At 34.7% G+C, this 13,856-nt stretch overlaps 1 protein-coding gene across 1 annotated transcript; it reads left to right on the top strand.

Moving 5' to 3' along the window:
* Window positions 1-7,706: 7,706 nt before the first annotated feature.
* ngdn (neuroguidin, EIF4E binding protein) lies at window positions 7,707-13,278 on the top strand. Its single transcript, XM_051882840.1, has 11 exons — window positions 7,707-7,793; window positions 8,019-8,078; window positions 8,198-8,269; window positions 8,364-8,501; window positions 8,918-9,002; window positions 9,091-9,143; window positions 11,261-11,366; window positions 11,482-11,656; window positions 11,801-11,948; window positions 12,188-12,248; window positions 12,337-13,278. Exons 1-11 carry the CDS (start codon window positions 7,770-7,772, stop codon window positions 12,354-12,356), a joined length of 942 nt encoding a protein of 313 aa, XP_051738800.1. The 5' UTR covers window positions 7,707-7,769; the 3' UTR covers window positions 12,357-13,278.
* Window positions 13,279-13,856: the final 578 nt, after the last annotated feature.

The following is a 13,856-nucleotide window of genomic DNA, read 5'->3' as shown; positions in this document are numbered from 1 at the left end:
TAAAAGTTTGTAAATATATATATATGTGTGTGTGTGTGTACATACACATTTATTATATATTTACAAACCTTTATGTTAGATGCGATTAATCACAATTAATCGCATCTAACACAAAACTTTGTGTATATATATACATATATATATGTGTGTGTGTGTGTGTGTGTTTGTGTGTGTGTACATACACATTTATTATATATTTACAAACCTTTATGTTAGATGCGATTAATCATGATTAATCGCATCTAACATAAAAGTTTGTAAATATATAAATATATATATATATATATATATATAAAGAGAGTGTGTGTGTGTGTGTGTGTGTACATACACATTTACAGAGGGTAGATTACTTATGAATTGTAATCAGTTACTGATTACAAATTACATGACAAAATTTGTAATCAGTAATATAATCTCTTAGATTACACATTTTTGAAACAAATACAAATATTGAAAAAACATGAAATTCACAGCAATATCACTGCTATTCATCTATATTATTTTTTATAATTATATTATTTCATATATATATTTCATCTATATTTCCCCCTCACCACCGGAAAAATTTATAGAATCATGAACGTATATAAGCGGCAGGTTTATTATGAAAAAAATATAAACGTTAAATAATGGAAAAATTAGGAGAATCAATGAATTGTGAACAACTTACTGCCGTTAGTTGTAAATAATATGCAATCATGTAATATATAAAAAAGTAACTGTCGTCTGATTACGAGTATTTTAAAAAGTAGTTTACTCTAATTACAAGTACTTGATTTTTGGAATCTGATTATGCAATCCAGATTACATGTAATCCGTTACTACCCAGCTCTGCACATTTATTATATATTTACAAACCTAATTGTCAGATACGATTAATCGCGATTAATCGATCTGACAGCACTATTAAATACACACACACAAAAAAGAAAAAATACGTGTTTGAAAAAAGAAAAATTAAGGAGATTTATTTATGATAAGATCATAAGGTCAAAATAACAAACAAATATTAACTCTCCGTTCTTTATCATTTATATGAGAAAGTGGTTAAAAAGCCAGAATAATGCATGAATTTCAGGCCTTAAATCAAAAGCCTCTTGTCGAAAAGAGAGAGCTCAATTCCCACTTCTCCGCAGGATTTTGCTTTGCCTGCGTGGTGTCTTTGTCAAAAGCTGCTGTATGTTATCTGAGTAACAGAAACAGCCCTGGTAATCCTTTATGTGGAAGGACGCATAACTGTTCAAACTCCCCTGATAGTCAGTGTGGGGGTTCGTGGCGCTCCATTGTCACTGAGCAGCAGCTCACACGGTGTTACCATTGGATTCTTTGTAATGTGGCTCGAGTTTTTTGCATGACCATGAGGCCAATCTGCTTGGATTGCTGCGCTTGGTAAGGGGCCTATAGGTTTTCAATGAGGTCTGTATTTCACTCACTTTCAACTGTTATGCTCCCTGCCTATATCTTTGTACCCAGTGTTAGTGTGCCGAGAGGAGCTGAAGGTGTGATGTTATTTTATTTAGAGTTTAGGCTAATTAGACCACATCTCTAAGAGTTTCATCCAGCTAATGATATTACCAGCCAAGACTAATTTAAGTGGGAGCCCTTTCCATAAACGGCACTAAAGAACATCCAATCAGAGGACAGAAAGAGACTGGAAAGCCATTTACTGATGAGAGAAGGTAGCAGAATGGGTGAACTTTTTCATTGCTTTTTTCCCTCTAATCCATAAGAATGGGAACAAACAGGGCAGCTGCTAATAATAATTACATTTACAGTGTTCTCACAGCAGACTTCACAAACATAGATCCTCTGTGGCCATAACGGATAGAAAGAGAGTGTATGTTCGGGAAAGGCTTTGTCAAAAGCATGTATGATTTCCTTTAATAGTTACAGAGGCCCAGACACAGATTCATTAGTGATTCCTGTAAGGTCCATCATGTCAGGAGGGTTAACAGGAAGAGCGTCGGCCCTTAGGTATGGCAGTGGCTGCTCAAGGCCACACAGAGAGCTTTGCTCACATCTGTCTCTATCTGTTCTCACTTTGCACTTCTTTCAGCATGTTTCTCATCTCATATCATTAGCAATACCTCACTGAATGTATTTGTGCTTTAATTGTAATTCTTTCAAGTACACTCACAATGTTTACTTAGTGTCTGAAACATGCCTATACAGATGATTCTTCAATTAGGAGAAATTTTCTGTCCTAAATTATTGTTTTAGTTTTAAAGGATGGATTAGCCTATATTAGCTTCAAACATGTCCTTTTTATTACCGTTTCCAGACGTTTAAATGTTATCACTCTTAAAAGAATGAATTGTAAAGAGTGTCGGGTGCTTCATATATGGGTGAATGACGTGACGGGTCTTTTTTTTCTCCAAAGGCCTTAATAAAAAAACAAAAAACAAAGATATGACATCCAAAGTATGTAAGGTAGTACAACTAGATCTCTTTTATTGAATCCAAAAGGTTTTAATTATATTTTGCTACATATAAAGATATTTTAAGGATTTTGAAGTGTCAGAAGGTCATTCGGTTTAACCGTCCAAAGGCCAATACAGCTATTTCATTTGTGATTAAAATATCTTAAAATGTAATAAATGTATATATTTTTTATTCTGGCATGATTTTATAACATTAAAATATATATATCAACATAGTGCAAAATGATATTAAAATTCTGTGTAGAAGTCGTTGCTTTGTTATGAGAAAGAATGTACAGAAAAATGAATTTCATTTGGAGTAACCAATATAAAGGGACCATTTTGGATCAAGTCATGCAGTCAATATCATGTGACAGGATGTGACATCATTCAGACACCTGCAAAGGACCACATGGTCGTGAAGCAAAGTAACTAACTAACTATTTGAAAAAGTAATGTTTTCACTTGCTCCTATGCATGTCATTCGGTACAACCACTATAAAACATGAAAAATGTTGTAATATTTTAAAAACTTGTACTAAATATAAAATGTTTGATTGTCCTTTTGCTAGCTAGATATCAGCCTGTTAACATTGTTTGAAAATATCGTCATTCGGTGTAACCAAAAGTGTCATTCGGTAAAACCAAATGACTTTTTTGGTGACAAATTTTGTCCATCTTGTAAAAAATGACAAAAGCAGTGTTAACTGATTATAAAAAAACACATAATCTCATTGTTAACACTTAAAAAAACCTTCAAAATTAATTATATCTCCATTATGTTTTTTTTTTACACTTTTAAAAACATTATTTGTCAATGACCCATATAGGAACCTTTTAGGGGTTCCCATTTATGGAATTTTAAATTTGATGAATTAAACAGCTTGTAAACATACTTTATCACTAGAAAAAAATTAAATAACCTGTTATACATGAAAGTATTAGGTTCTGTATAGAACTCTGCTGAATCTTTTTTTTCTAAGAGTGTAATGTATAGGCTACATGTAAACACATATTGCACATATTGCCATATTACTCTATTTTGGGCTTCATCTGGCTCAAATTCAATTCAAAACACCATAATTGATTGTAAATATAGTCATCATTATATATTTGTCATTATATATTTGAAGACCAGAAATATGATTCATTTTAAAATGTCTTCTCACTCTAAAAAAAATGGTTCTATATAGTGCTAAAAGTGGTTCTTTGGCTCGTAATCATAGGGGAACCACTTTAAGTGCTGTATAGCACCAAATCTTGGTGCTTCAGTGGTTCTTCAGCGGTTCTTCACCGGTTGGGATGACTGAGGTGCTATATAGCACCGCTACCATATACAGAACCAGTTGAGCCCCTGTATGGTTCTTCAGCGGTTCTTTGGGGTGGTTAAGGTACTATATAGCACCGCTGTCATACAAAGAACCTGTTAAGCCCCTTTAAAGGTTCTTTACGAGCCAAAGAACCACTGTTGGTGCTGTTTAGCACCATTTTTGTTGAAGAAATAAAACACGATATGGCACCTCTTATGGGTTCTACATAGCACCATTTGACAAAGGTGCTGTAGAGCACCTTTAAAGATACGGTGCTACATGGCACAAAAAGTGGTTCCCCTATGATTACGAGCCAATAACCACTTTTAGTGCTATATGGCACTTTTTTTTTTTTTTTTTTTAGAGTGATAAGAGTAGCTTTGTATCAAAGGTATTATTTGAGAATTTAAGTTCAGAAACAATCAATTTCATTTTATCTGCATCGATTGCATTAGTAACTCCAAGGCTAATATTTTTTTCTGCAAAAAGAGAAATGTCATCACCATCATGCACAATATTAACCTGCAGGGTCAGTTGCATAAACTGTTTAGTCTTAAAAGTTAGTCATCTAATTATTTTCTTCAAGTCTGGGACCAGTTGAGTAAACATAGCCATTAGGTTAAGACTGTGTCTACTTAAGTACTAATATGACCAACTAGCGATTAGTCAAGGGGCAATCAGTCTTACTTTTTTGTATCAAATTATGTTTTTATGTAGCTATACTTGACTTTAAAAAGTTATGAACAGTCTTAAAGAAAAAAAAAATGTAATGACTAACTTGTAAGACTAGGCTATAGACTAGTAGAATGGTCTCATTTGAATCTGAAAACATAAGACTGATTAGCCCTAACTATTTGCTAGTTGGTCAGACTCAAGACATAGTTTTAACCGTGTTTACACAACTGGCCCCTGCACATCTTTATTCCAGTGTGAATTTAAGTGGTCAGAAATGCTCATAATGTAAGAACCATTCAAATACATAACGCACAGTGATTTCAGTAAATGTCTTAAGTTACTCACGTTCATCACTCAATGTGCTTCTCTCTTCTCTTCACCCGCAGTGTCTTACGCCATCTTCTGATGAAATGCAAAACTGCAGAAAGTTCAGGAAAGTAGAAAATCACAAATTCTATTTTAGAATTGTGAATTAACAACAAATAGACATATGTTTTGATCCAACCATATTTATATTTAAGGTGGCTTGGCTAGTTATTAGCTGAAAAATACCCCAAACTTGGTGTATACAAAAATGTTTATATATGAATTTATTTAGGCTATTCTTTTTTATTGATGTCATTTATTCATTCCTTTTATCAATTTTACCTTTTTATGAATCTGATTAATCTTTTATTTACGAATTCTAGATCCTTTTTATGCCTTATCTTACATGATTATTCTTTTCGGTTACACGTTATTTAATTGTTTACATATATTGTACAACCCCAAATCAGAAAAAGTTGGGACAGTATGGAAAACACAAATAAAAAAAAGAAAGTAGTGATTTCTAAATTTACTTTGACTTGTATTTCATTGCAGACAATGTGAACACAAAATATTTCATGTTTTGTCTGGTCAGCTTAATTTCATTTGTAAATATACATCCTTTCCTGTCATTCAGACCTGCAACACATTCCAAAAAAGGTTGGGACAGGAGCAATTTAGGGCTAGTAATCAGGTAAATTGGTTAAATAATGATGTGATTTGAAACAGGTGATGTCAACAGGTGATTGTAATTATGATTTGGTACAAAAGCAGCATCCAAGAAAGGTCTAGTCCTTTAGGAGCAAAGATGGGCCGAGGATCGCCAGTTTGCCAACAAATATGTGCGAAAACTATTGAAATGTTTAAAAACAATGTTCCTCAAAGAAAGATAGGAAGACATTTGCTTATTTCACCTTCAACAGTGCATAACATAATTAAAAGATTCAAGGAATGTGGAGGAATTTCAGTGCATAAAGGACAAGGGCGCAAGCCTAAGCTGAACAACTGTGATCTCCGATCCCTCAGGCGGCACTGCATCAAGAATTGTCATTCATCTATAAGCGATATCACCACATGGGCTCAGGACTACTTTGGCAAACCTTTGTCAAGTACCACAATACGTAGTTACATCCACAAATGCCAGTTAAAACTGTACTGTGCCAAAAGGAAGCCCTATGTTAACAGTGTCCAGAAGCGCCGTCGACTTCTCTGGGCTCTGAGGCATCTGGGATGGACCATCACACAGTGGAAACGTGTACTGTGGTCAGATGAATCAGTATTTTGGGGAGAAATGGACGCCGTGTGCTCCGGACCAAAGAAGAAAAGGATCATCCAGACTGTTACCAGCAACAAGTCCAAAAGCCAGGGTCTGTCATGGTATGGGGTTGTGTCAGTGCCCTTGGCAAAGGTAACTTGCACTTCTGTGATGGCACCATTAATGCTGAAAAGTACATAGAGATTTTGGAGCACAATATGCTGCCTTCAAGAAGACATCTTTTCCAGGGACGTCCATGCATATTTCAACAAGATAATGCAATACCACATTCTGCACACATTACAAAGTCCTGGCTGCGGAAGAAGATACAGGTACTTGACTGGCCTGCCTGCAGTCCCGACCTGTCTCCAATAGAGAATGTGTGGCGCATTTTGAAGCGCAAAATGCGACAACGAAGACCCCGTACTGTTGCCCACCTTAAGACTTGTTTGCAGCAAGAATGGGACAAAATTACACCTGAAACACTTCATCACTTGGTGTCTTCAGTCCCTAAACGTCTTTTAAGTGTTGTGAAAAGGAATGGCAACATTACAAAGTGGTAAATGCTTTACTGTTCCAACTTTTTTTTGAAATGTGTTGCAAGAACCAAAATAGGAATGTTGTTTTTTTTTAAATAAATGACAAAAATCATGAGGAACACCATTAAATAATGTGCTGTTGTATTGTCTGCAATGAAATACAAGTCGAAGTAAATTTAGAAATCACTACTTTTTTTTTTTTTTTTTTGTGTTTTCCATACTGCCCCAACTTTTTCTGATTTGGGGTTGTACTACATGCTCTGATATGTCTGATTATTTCTAAATGTAAGATCTTTTTGTGTCTCTTCTGTGCTGTAAGATCGAGTGGGCATACTTTCCATCAGACTTGATTACGTGATGTACCTTGGTATGTTTCCATCTCAGCAGACAGAAGATAAAGCAAGATCCACAATATTCTCTTAAAGGTCTTAAAACCACAATTGCTTAAATTATTCCGTATGCCTTATAAGGACCTGATCAGACCTGCTTTTTGTCTTAAGTGAATCATTAGATGGTTGCAAGAGAAGTACAAAGAACTTCAATAGGTACTTTCCCTAGCCCCTTCCGGTTACAGGCACAGCATATTAAATGTAGCTTATAGTTTCATAAGACTTGCGGCTTCTTCTGCTTATTCTCCTCTTCCTCTCCTTTCATTCTGATATCTTAGGCTACTATCTTACTATATCTTTCTTCTGGGCCTTTCTCTACTTTGATCTTCACAAACTTCATCTGTCAAATGCAATACTTTTGATATTAATGCTTTGATTTACTTTTCTGTCTTCTCTTGAAACTTATTTGCTACATTTTAATAAAATTTCTTATACCTTATTCAAATTTGATCTCTGACATAATCATTGTTTGTCTGCCTGGATCTCACTGCACAACCAACAGACCAGTCTAAAACCAGCAAGACTAGTTAACCACCTTTGGCTGGTTTAAGAATGTTAGCAGGAATGGTAAACAAAACTAGTGTAATATACGCTTTCATATGTTTAATTAGCTATATTTTGATGTATGCTATACTTACATAGGCTAGCCTACTTGATGTATTTTTGATGTTAGGCTAGCTACTTTTAATGGCTGAAATAATAAGGGTCTTTTTACCTTTTTGTATGTAATACTGAGTCTATATAATAAAGCGCGTTGAAACACGAAATAGTCTTGACAAAGATGTTGACTTGTCGAAAGACGATTGTTTTTTTCTAACTTGCTTGCTTCGAGTTTTGTCCCTACGTGGTACCCGTATCAACTTGGTTCATCCAAGATGGCGACCACCACGGTTGGAAACGTGAGTTGTTCTTTAACTCAATAATTTTGTTCTTATTTGAACTTATACATAGATGTACTGTAATGGAATGGGAATATTATAGTTTTATCTTTGTTTTGCCATGAAATTGTTTGTTATTTCGCGGATAAGTGACAAGATATGGTCAAATTCACGTTGGCTAACCTGATAGCCTTTATGATCTGTATTCTCTGCCAAATAGTTAACAGATGTAGTTGTCTTTTGCAGGATATTATTGACAGTGACCTTCCCACTGCCGTGCTTCTACTCAACAGTCTCACAGAACAGGTCTGTAATGTCATAGAACCGGAATATTTTGATTTAGATGAACAGAATCACAATTAGACATAAAACAGAGATATGAGAAGATGTGATGATGATTGACACTGATATACTGTTTTTTACAGGTTGCTTCAATAACAAGTCATGTCCGGGACCTGATAAAGAAAGTCAGAGAGAATGCTTATCAGACTTCTAAGGTAGAACTATTTTTATGGTATTAAAGTACTATCACAGTCTCTCTCTCACACACACACACAAAGTTTTTGACATGTCTTTTCCTTTTCGCTCTAGGGCTTGTCTTTTCTGGACTTGAGATATCATCTGTTACTATTTTACTTGCAAGACATCACTCATTTAATCAGTTTAAAGACAGAAGGAGAAAGTCTAAAAGACAACAGCGCCATCCACAGGCTGGTCACCATAAGGACGGTACGACACAAAAAAGTTTAGTTTTCTATTAATATTAATTCTATTAATATTTTATCTTTGAATAGATTTTCCCTTAATCATATATAACAAATCAAAGTGTTTCATTTATTTTTGTCAAATCCCTCGGATGAATCAATTCATTCTCTACAACAAAATTCTCTGTTTTTAGAATTCTGCCTGTTAGGGCTTCAAATCAAATACGATAATGCAATAAATTACATGTTTAATAAATAAACTAACTTTATTTTTGTCCCCTGCCTTGGTTAATTTCTGACTCTGGTACATAGTGAGAATTCACAAAGTGTATGCATCAGGTCACATCAGTTATTGCATTATACAGTATGCAGACTACCTATAATGCTGTGCCTGTGCTAAAAGTGTATTTTTTTTTTCCTCTCTCTGTCTTCGTTGTATAGGTTTTGGAGAAGATGCGTCCCCTAGATCAAAAGCTCAAATATCAGATTGATAAATTAGTGCGGACTGCAGTGACAGGCAGCCTTTGTAAGTCTTTTGATGTTTTTGTCATTGATTGCACATATTAAGAGCTGAACCACAAGTTTACTGACTTGAATGATGGTTTTTCTTCCAGCTGAAAATGACCCTCTACACTTTCGCCCTAATCCTCAGAATATGGTCAGCAAGGTAAAGCTCTTGTCATGTCATATAATATATATTAAATAGTATGTAGTTTTAAAGGATTAGTTCAATTTCAAATGAAAATTACCCCAAGCTTTGCTCACCCTCAAGCCATCCTAGGTGTGTATATGACTTTCTTCTTTCTGATGAACACAATCAGAGTTGTTTTAATGAATATCCTGACGCATCTGAGCTTTATAATGGCAATATATATATTTATAGTGAGCGAAACCAGCGAGTATGAGCTGAAGAAAGTGCTTCCATCCACATCCATCCATCATAAACATACTCCACACTGCTCCAGGGGGTTAATAAAGTCCTTCTGAAGCAAAGCGATGCGTTTGTGTAAAAAAAAAAAAAAAAAAAAATACATATTTAACAAGTTATGAAGTAAAATATATAGCTTCCGCCAGACCACCTTCCGTATTCAACTTACAAATAAAGTGTAAAACTCTGGCAGTTCAAAAAGCTTACGCTATGTCCTACACCTTCCCTATTCAACTTACAGCAAAAGGTTAACTGACGCGACGCCAGTTCAGTTTTTTTTCCGTAAGTTGAATACAGAAGGCGGTCTGGCAGAAGCTAGATATTTTACTTCATAACTCATTAAATATGGATATTTTTTTACACAAACGCATCGCTTCACTTCAAAAGGCCTTTATTAACCCCCCGGAGCCATGTGGATTATGTTTATGATGGATGGATGCACTTTCTTCAGCTTCATACGCATTGGTATGTCTATGCGTACTCTCATGGAGAGGTTCATGGGACTCCAGAGACACCAACAGCTCCAAATACCTGTTTGCTGCTTAACTGGCTTTTTTATAGCTGCCCTTTTACTACAATTAATTTGACAGAAACTTTCCTTAATAATCCTTTATCTGACTGAGTTCTTCTATTCTCTGAGTCACTCACAAATCTTTTGACAGATTGATAATCTCCTTTGTTTTCGCAAAATATTAGTTGTTTTCTTTTGCAAGACATTGCACCACTTCATGCTTTTCATCTTCAGAAAGATCTTTCTTCTTCCCCATGTTGCATGAGAACTGTGACTTGCTTAAAGAGTTAGTTCACCCAATAATGAAATTTCTGTCATTATGTAAATTATGACTTTCAAGGCCCAGAAAAGTAGTAAAGACATTGTTAAAATAGTCCAAGTGACTACAGTGGTTCAACCTTAATGTTATGAAGCAACGAGAATACTTTTTGCATACAAAAACAAAAATAACGACTTTATTCAACAATTTCGTCTCAACCCTGTCAGCCTCATACGCTGTTTAAGTTGCACTGACAGTGTAGCGCTTCCATGTTCTACGTCAGAACGCCGACTCATTATTGGCCGGCTCCTGAGTCAGCATCACAAGCATGCGTCAGCCAATACTGAGCCGGCGTTCTGACGTAGAACATGGAAGCGCTATACTGTCAATGCAACATAAACATATGAGACTGACAGGGGAGAGACAAAATTGTTGAATAAAGTCATTATTTTTGCGCACAAAAAGTATTCTCGTCGCTTCATAACTTTAAGGTTGAACCACCGTAGTAACGTTGACTGTTTTAACGATGTCTTTACTACTTTTCTGGACCTTGAATGTTGTAATTACGTTGTTTTCTATGGGTGATAAAAAAATAATTAAAAAAACCTATCGGATTTCATCAAAAATATCTTAATTTGTGTTCCGAAGATGAACAAAGGTCTTACAGGACATGAGGGTGAGTACTTAATGACAGAAATTTCACTTTGGGGTGAACTAACATATACCCAAGTAGACCTGGCAAGCTATTTAACAAACCTGAGATTGATACCAGTTATCTAAACAAGATATGAGAAATAAAAAAAAACAAAAAAAAAAGTTTATTGTACTGAAATCCTACTGTCACTTGCATAATAATTTGTGTGTAAATTTTTATACATGTATGTGTGTATGTGTATATATATATATATATATATATATATATATATATATATATATATATATATATATATATATATATATATATATATATATTATACACACACACACATTTAAAGTGTTATATTTTATGTGTTTTTTTTTTTTTTTTTTTTAAATTGTATATGTAAATTTAATTTTATTTAAAATTGTTGCATTTCTTCCACACAGCTCAGTGAATCTGAGAATTCAGATGATGAGGGTGAAGAAGGAAAAACAAAAGAGCCTTCAGCCAGCCGGAGATATGTACCTCCTCGAATTGCTCCAATGCATTATGGCAAGTCCTTTTATTTTGTAGCAGTTCATTGTATATTTATTTCACATTAGGATTTAGATGTAGAGACATAATTGCGGTTAATACTCACCCCAAACCCTCCCCTGTCCATACATAGATGGGGACATGACGGAAGCAGACCGGGAAAAGGAGCGCATTGATAAACAGAAGCGAGCGGCACTCCGCAGCTCTGTGATCCAGGAGCTCCGGCAGCAATACAGCGATGCTCCGGAGGAGATCAGTGACCGCAGAGACTTCCAGACTGAACGGGAAAGCCGAGAGGAGCAGTACAGGTACATGATATGGAGGTTTATGGAATATTAACGTAATATATGGTATTATCTAGTTTCAGGTTTTGCATTACATTAAATCTGTAAGCGCTTGATAATCTTTCAGATGTTTTTTTCCTAATGCTTTTGGAAAATATTTTGTAAAAGGAAAAACTATGAGGAGTCCATGATGGTCCGTCTCAGTATGACACGCGAGCAGAGGCTCAGGAAGAGAGGAATGATGGGAATGGCCTCACAGCTGAGTAACATCACACGGTTCGGTGACATCACAGTTCTGACAGGGGGAGAAGCACAGGTAAGCTGGACACTGGAATCATGGGTAGTTTTGCATATGTTTCAAAAGTTCCACTTGCCGTTGTAATGAGAGAATACAGTTCTTGATGGGTATTTCTGTAACACTGAACATGTAATGCAGCATTTTTAAAAGCTTAATGTGGTAATCTGTGACAGAGAGGAAGTAAGTTATAACACACCTGCTCATCTCAGATCCTTCATTTTAGGAAACGATTCTGAGTGTATTTTCTCTTTTCATAGGATATTGATAGTCCTAAGCCCAAGAAAAAGAAAATGATTAAGAAAAGTAAAAAGAAGAAAAGTAAGTATTTGTTTTGTATGTTATACAAGTGCTTTCAAAAAATGTATGCTTCCAGTGTTGCATATTAATACATATTTTATCTTTTCAGTTTTCAGGAAGCACAAGTAAACCTATGATGCAAAGGAGAACAAGTCTAAGATGAATTTCAACAAAAGTGTTTTTTTCCAGGATTATAAATAAATCTTTGCTTGGGACAACTTGTTTTCCTTCCATGAACAAATGGTGTATTGGGTAACACTTTACAATAAGGTACATTAGTTAACTACATTAATTAACATGAACTAATAATGAACTGCACTTATACAGCATTTATTAATATTTGTTAATGTTAATTTCAACATTTACTAATACATTATTAAAATCTTGTTAACATTAGTTAATGCACTGTGAACTAACATGAACAAACAATGAACAACTGTATTTTCATTAACTAACATTAACAATGTTTAGTAAATACAGTAACAAATGTATTGCTCATGGTTCATGTTAGTTAATACATTAATGTTTAACTAATGAACCTTACTGTAAAGTGTTACCATGTATTGAAATGTGTGTGGAGCTTATGATGTAATTTTTAAGTATCATTATCATTCGGATTACCTTGTTTAGCATAACCGTTCTTGTAAAAGTGGTGGATATGTTTACAATAATTTCATATTTAATTAAATATATATCAATTATTGTGCTGATTGGAAAAACATGTCCAATTCTTGACAATGTTGCAGCATGATCATGATGTAGTCAAGAGTTAAAACATTTTTTCAACCCACGTAGAGTCCATTACACTAGCCATCACTTTTATCTGCTGTTTTTTTTTTTTTTTGTCCCTTCCAAGTCGCAGGATTATATTAAATGTGACCAAGTCAAACTGCTGGTGCCATATAACTTTTGCTTTTTGAAAAGTCAGATGAAACATGGTGGCCTATGGCAAGGCAGAAAAGAAATAAACAATTCTCTTTATATTTGAAAACTACAGTAGTCACTTTTATTTATATAGCACTTTATACAATACAGATTGTTTCAACAGTGATGTCAGCGTCCAGCTCAGTTCAGTTCTCATCCATGATTAGCTATACGCTTGAGTTTTAATGTGTTATTGGTTATCTCGTTTTTTTAACCTTGTTTTTTGACTTCGGTACTTAGTTTCTTTCCTGAACTCGTACATGGAATGACAAAAAAAAAAAAAAAAAAAAAAAACCTGGAATCAATATTGTCGGTGTCAAATCAATAGCAGTGGGTCTAAATATAAGCCTAAGAGGTGTACTGTATAACTAAAACAAACAGATGTGATTTCAGGAAATGGGATATACAGTAGTCAACATTTGAAGTGGATCAAAAAGTTTGTCAAAGCTGTCCTAAGAACTAAGTTGTCCTAAAAAGAAGGTTTTAGGACAACTTTGATGAAAGGTTTTGATCCACTTCAAATGTTGACTACTATATTATCAAAGACATGGGGGAAGATTCCTCCCTTAAAGGGATGGTTCACCACAAAATGGAGTTATTTCACTCAATTAGCCTATAGGTTTTAATGAAAAGTAAACATGTTTGATATTATGTAGGCCTACATCTCATTCATGGAATTATTAAATAACCCCATCGACTACAGTA

Source organism: Ctenopharyngodon idella, chromosome 23, assembly GCF_019924925.1.
Source record: "Ctenopharyngodon idella isolate HZGC_01 chromosome 23, HZGC01, whole genome shotgun sequence".
NCBI classification, from domain to species: domain Eukaryota; kingdom Metazoa; phylum Chordata; class Actinopteri; order Cypriniformes; family Xenocyprididae; genus Ctenopharyngodon; species Ctenopharyngodon idella.
The sequence above is the reverse complement of the archived record's forward strand: the minus strand, read 5'-3'. Positions and strand labels throughout refer to the sequence as shown.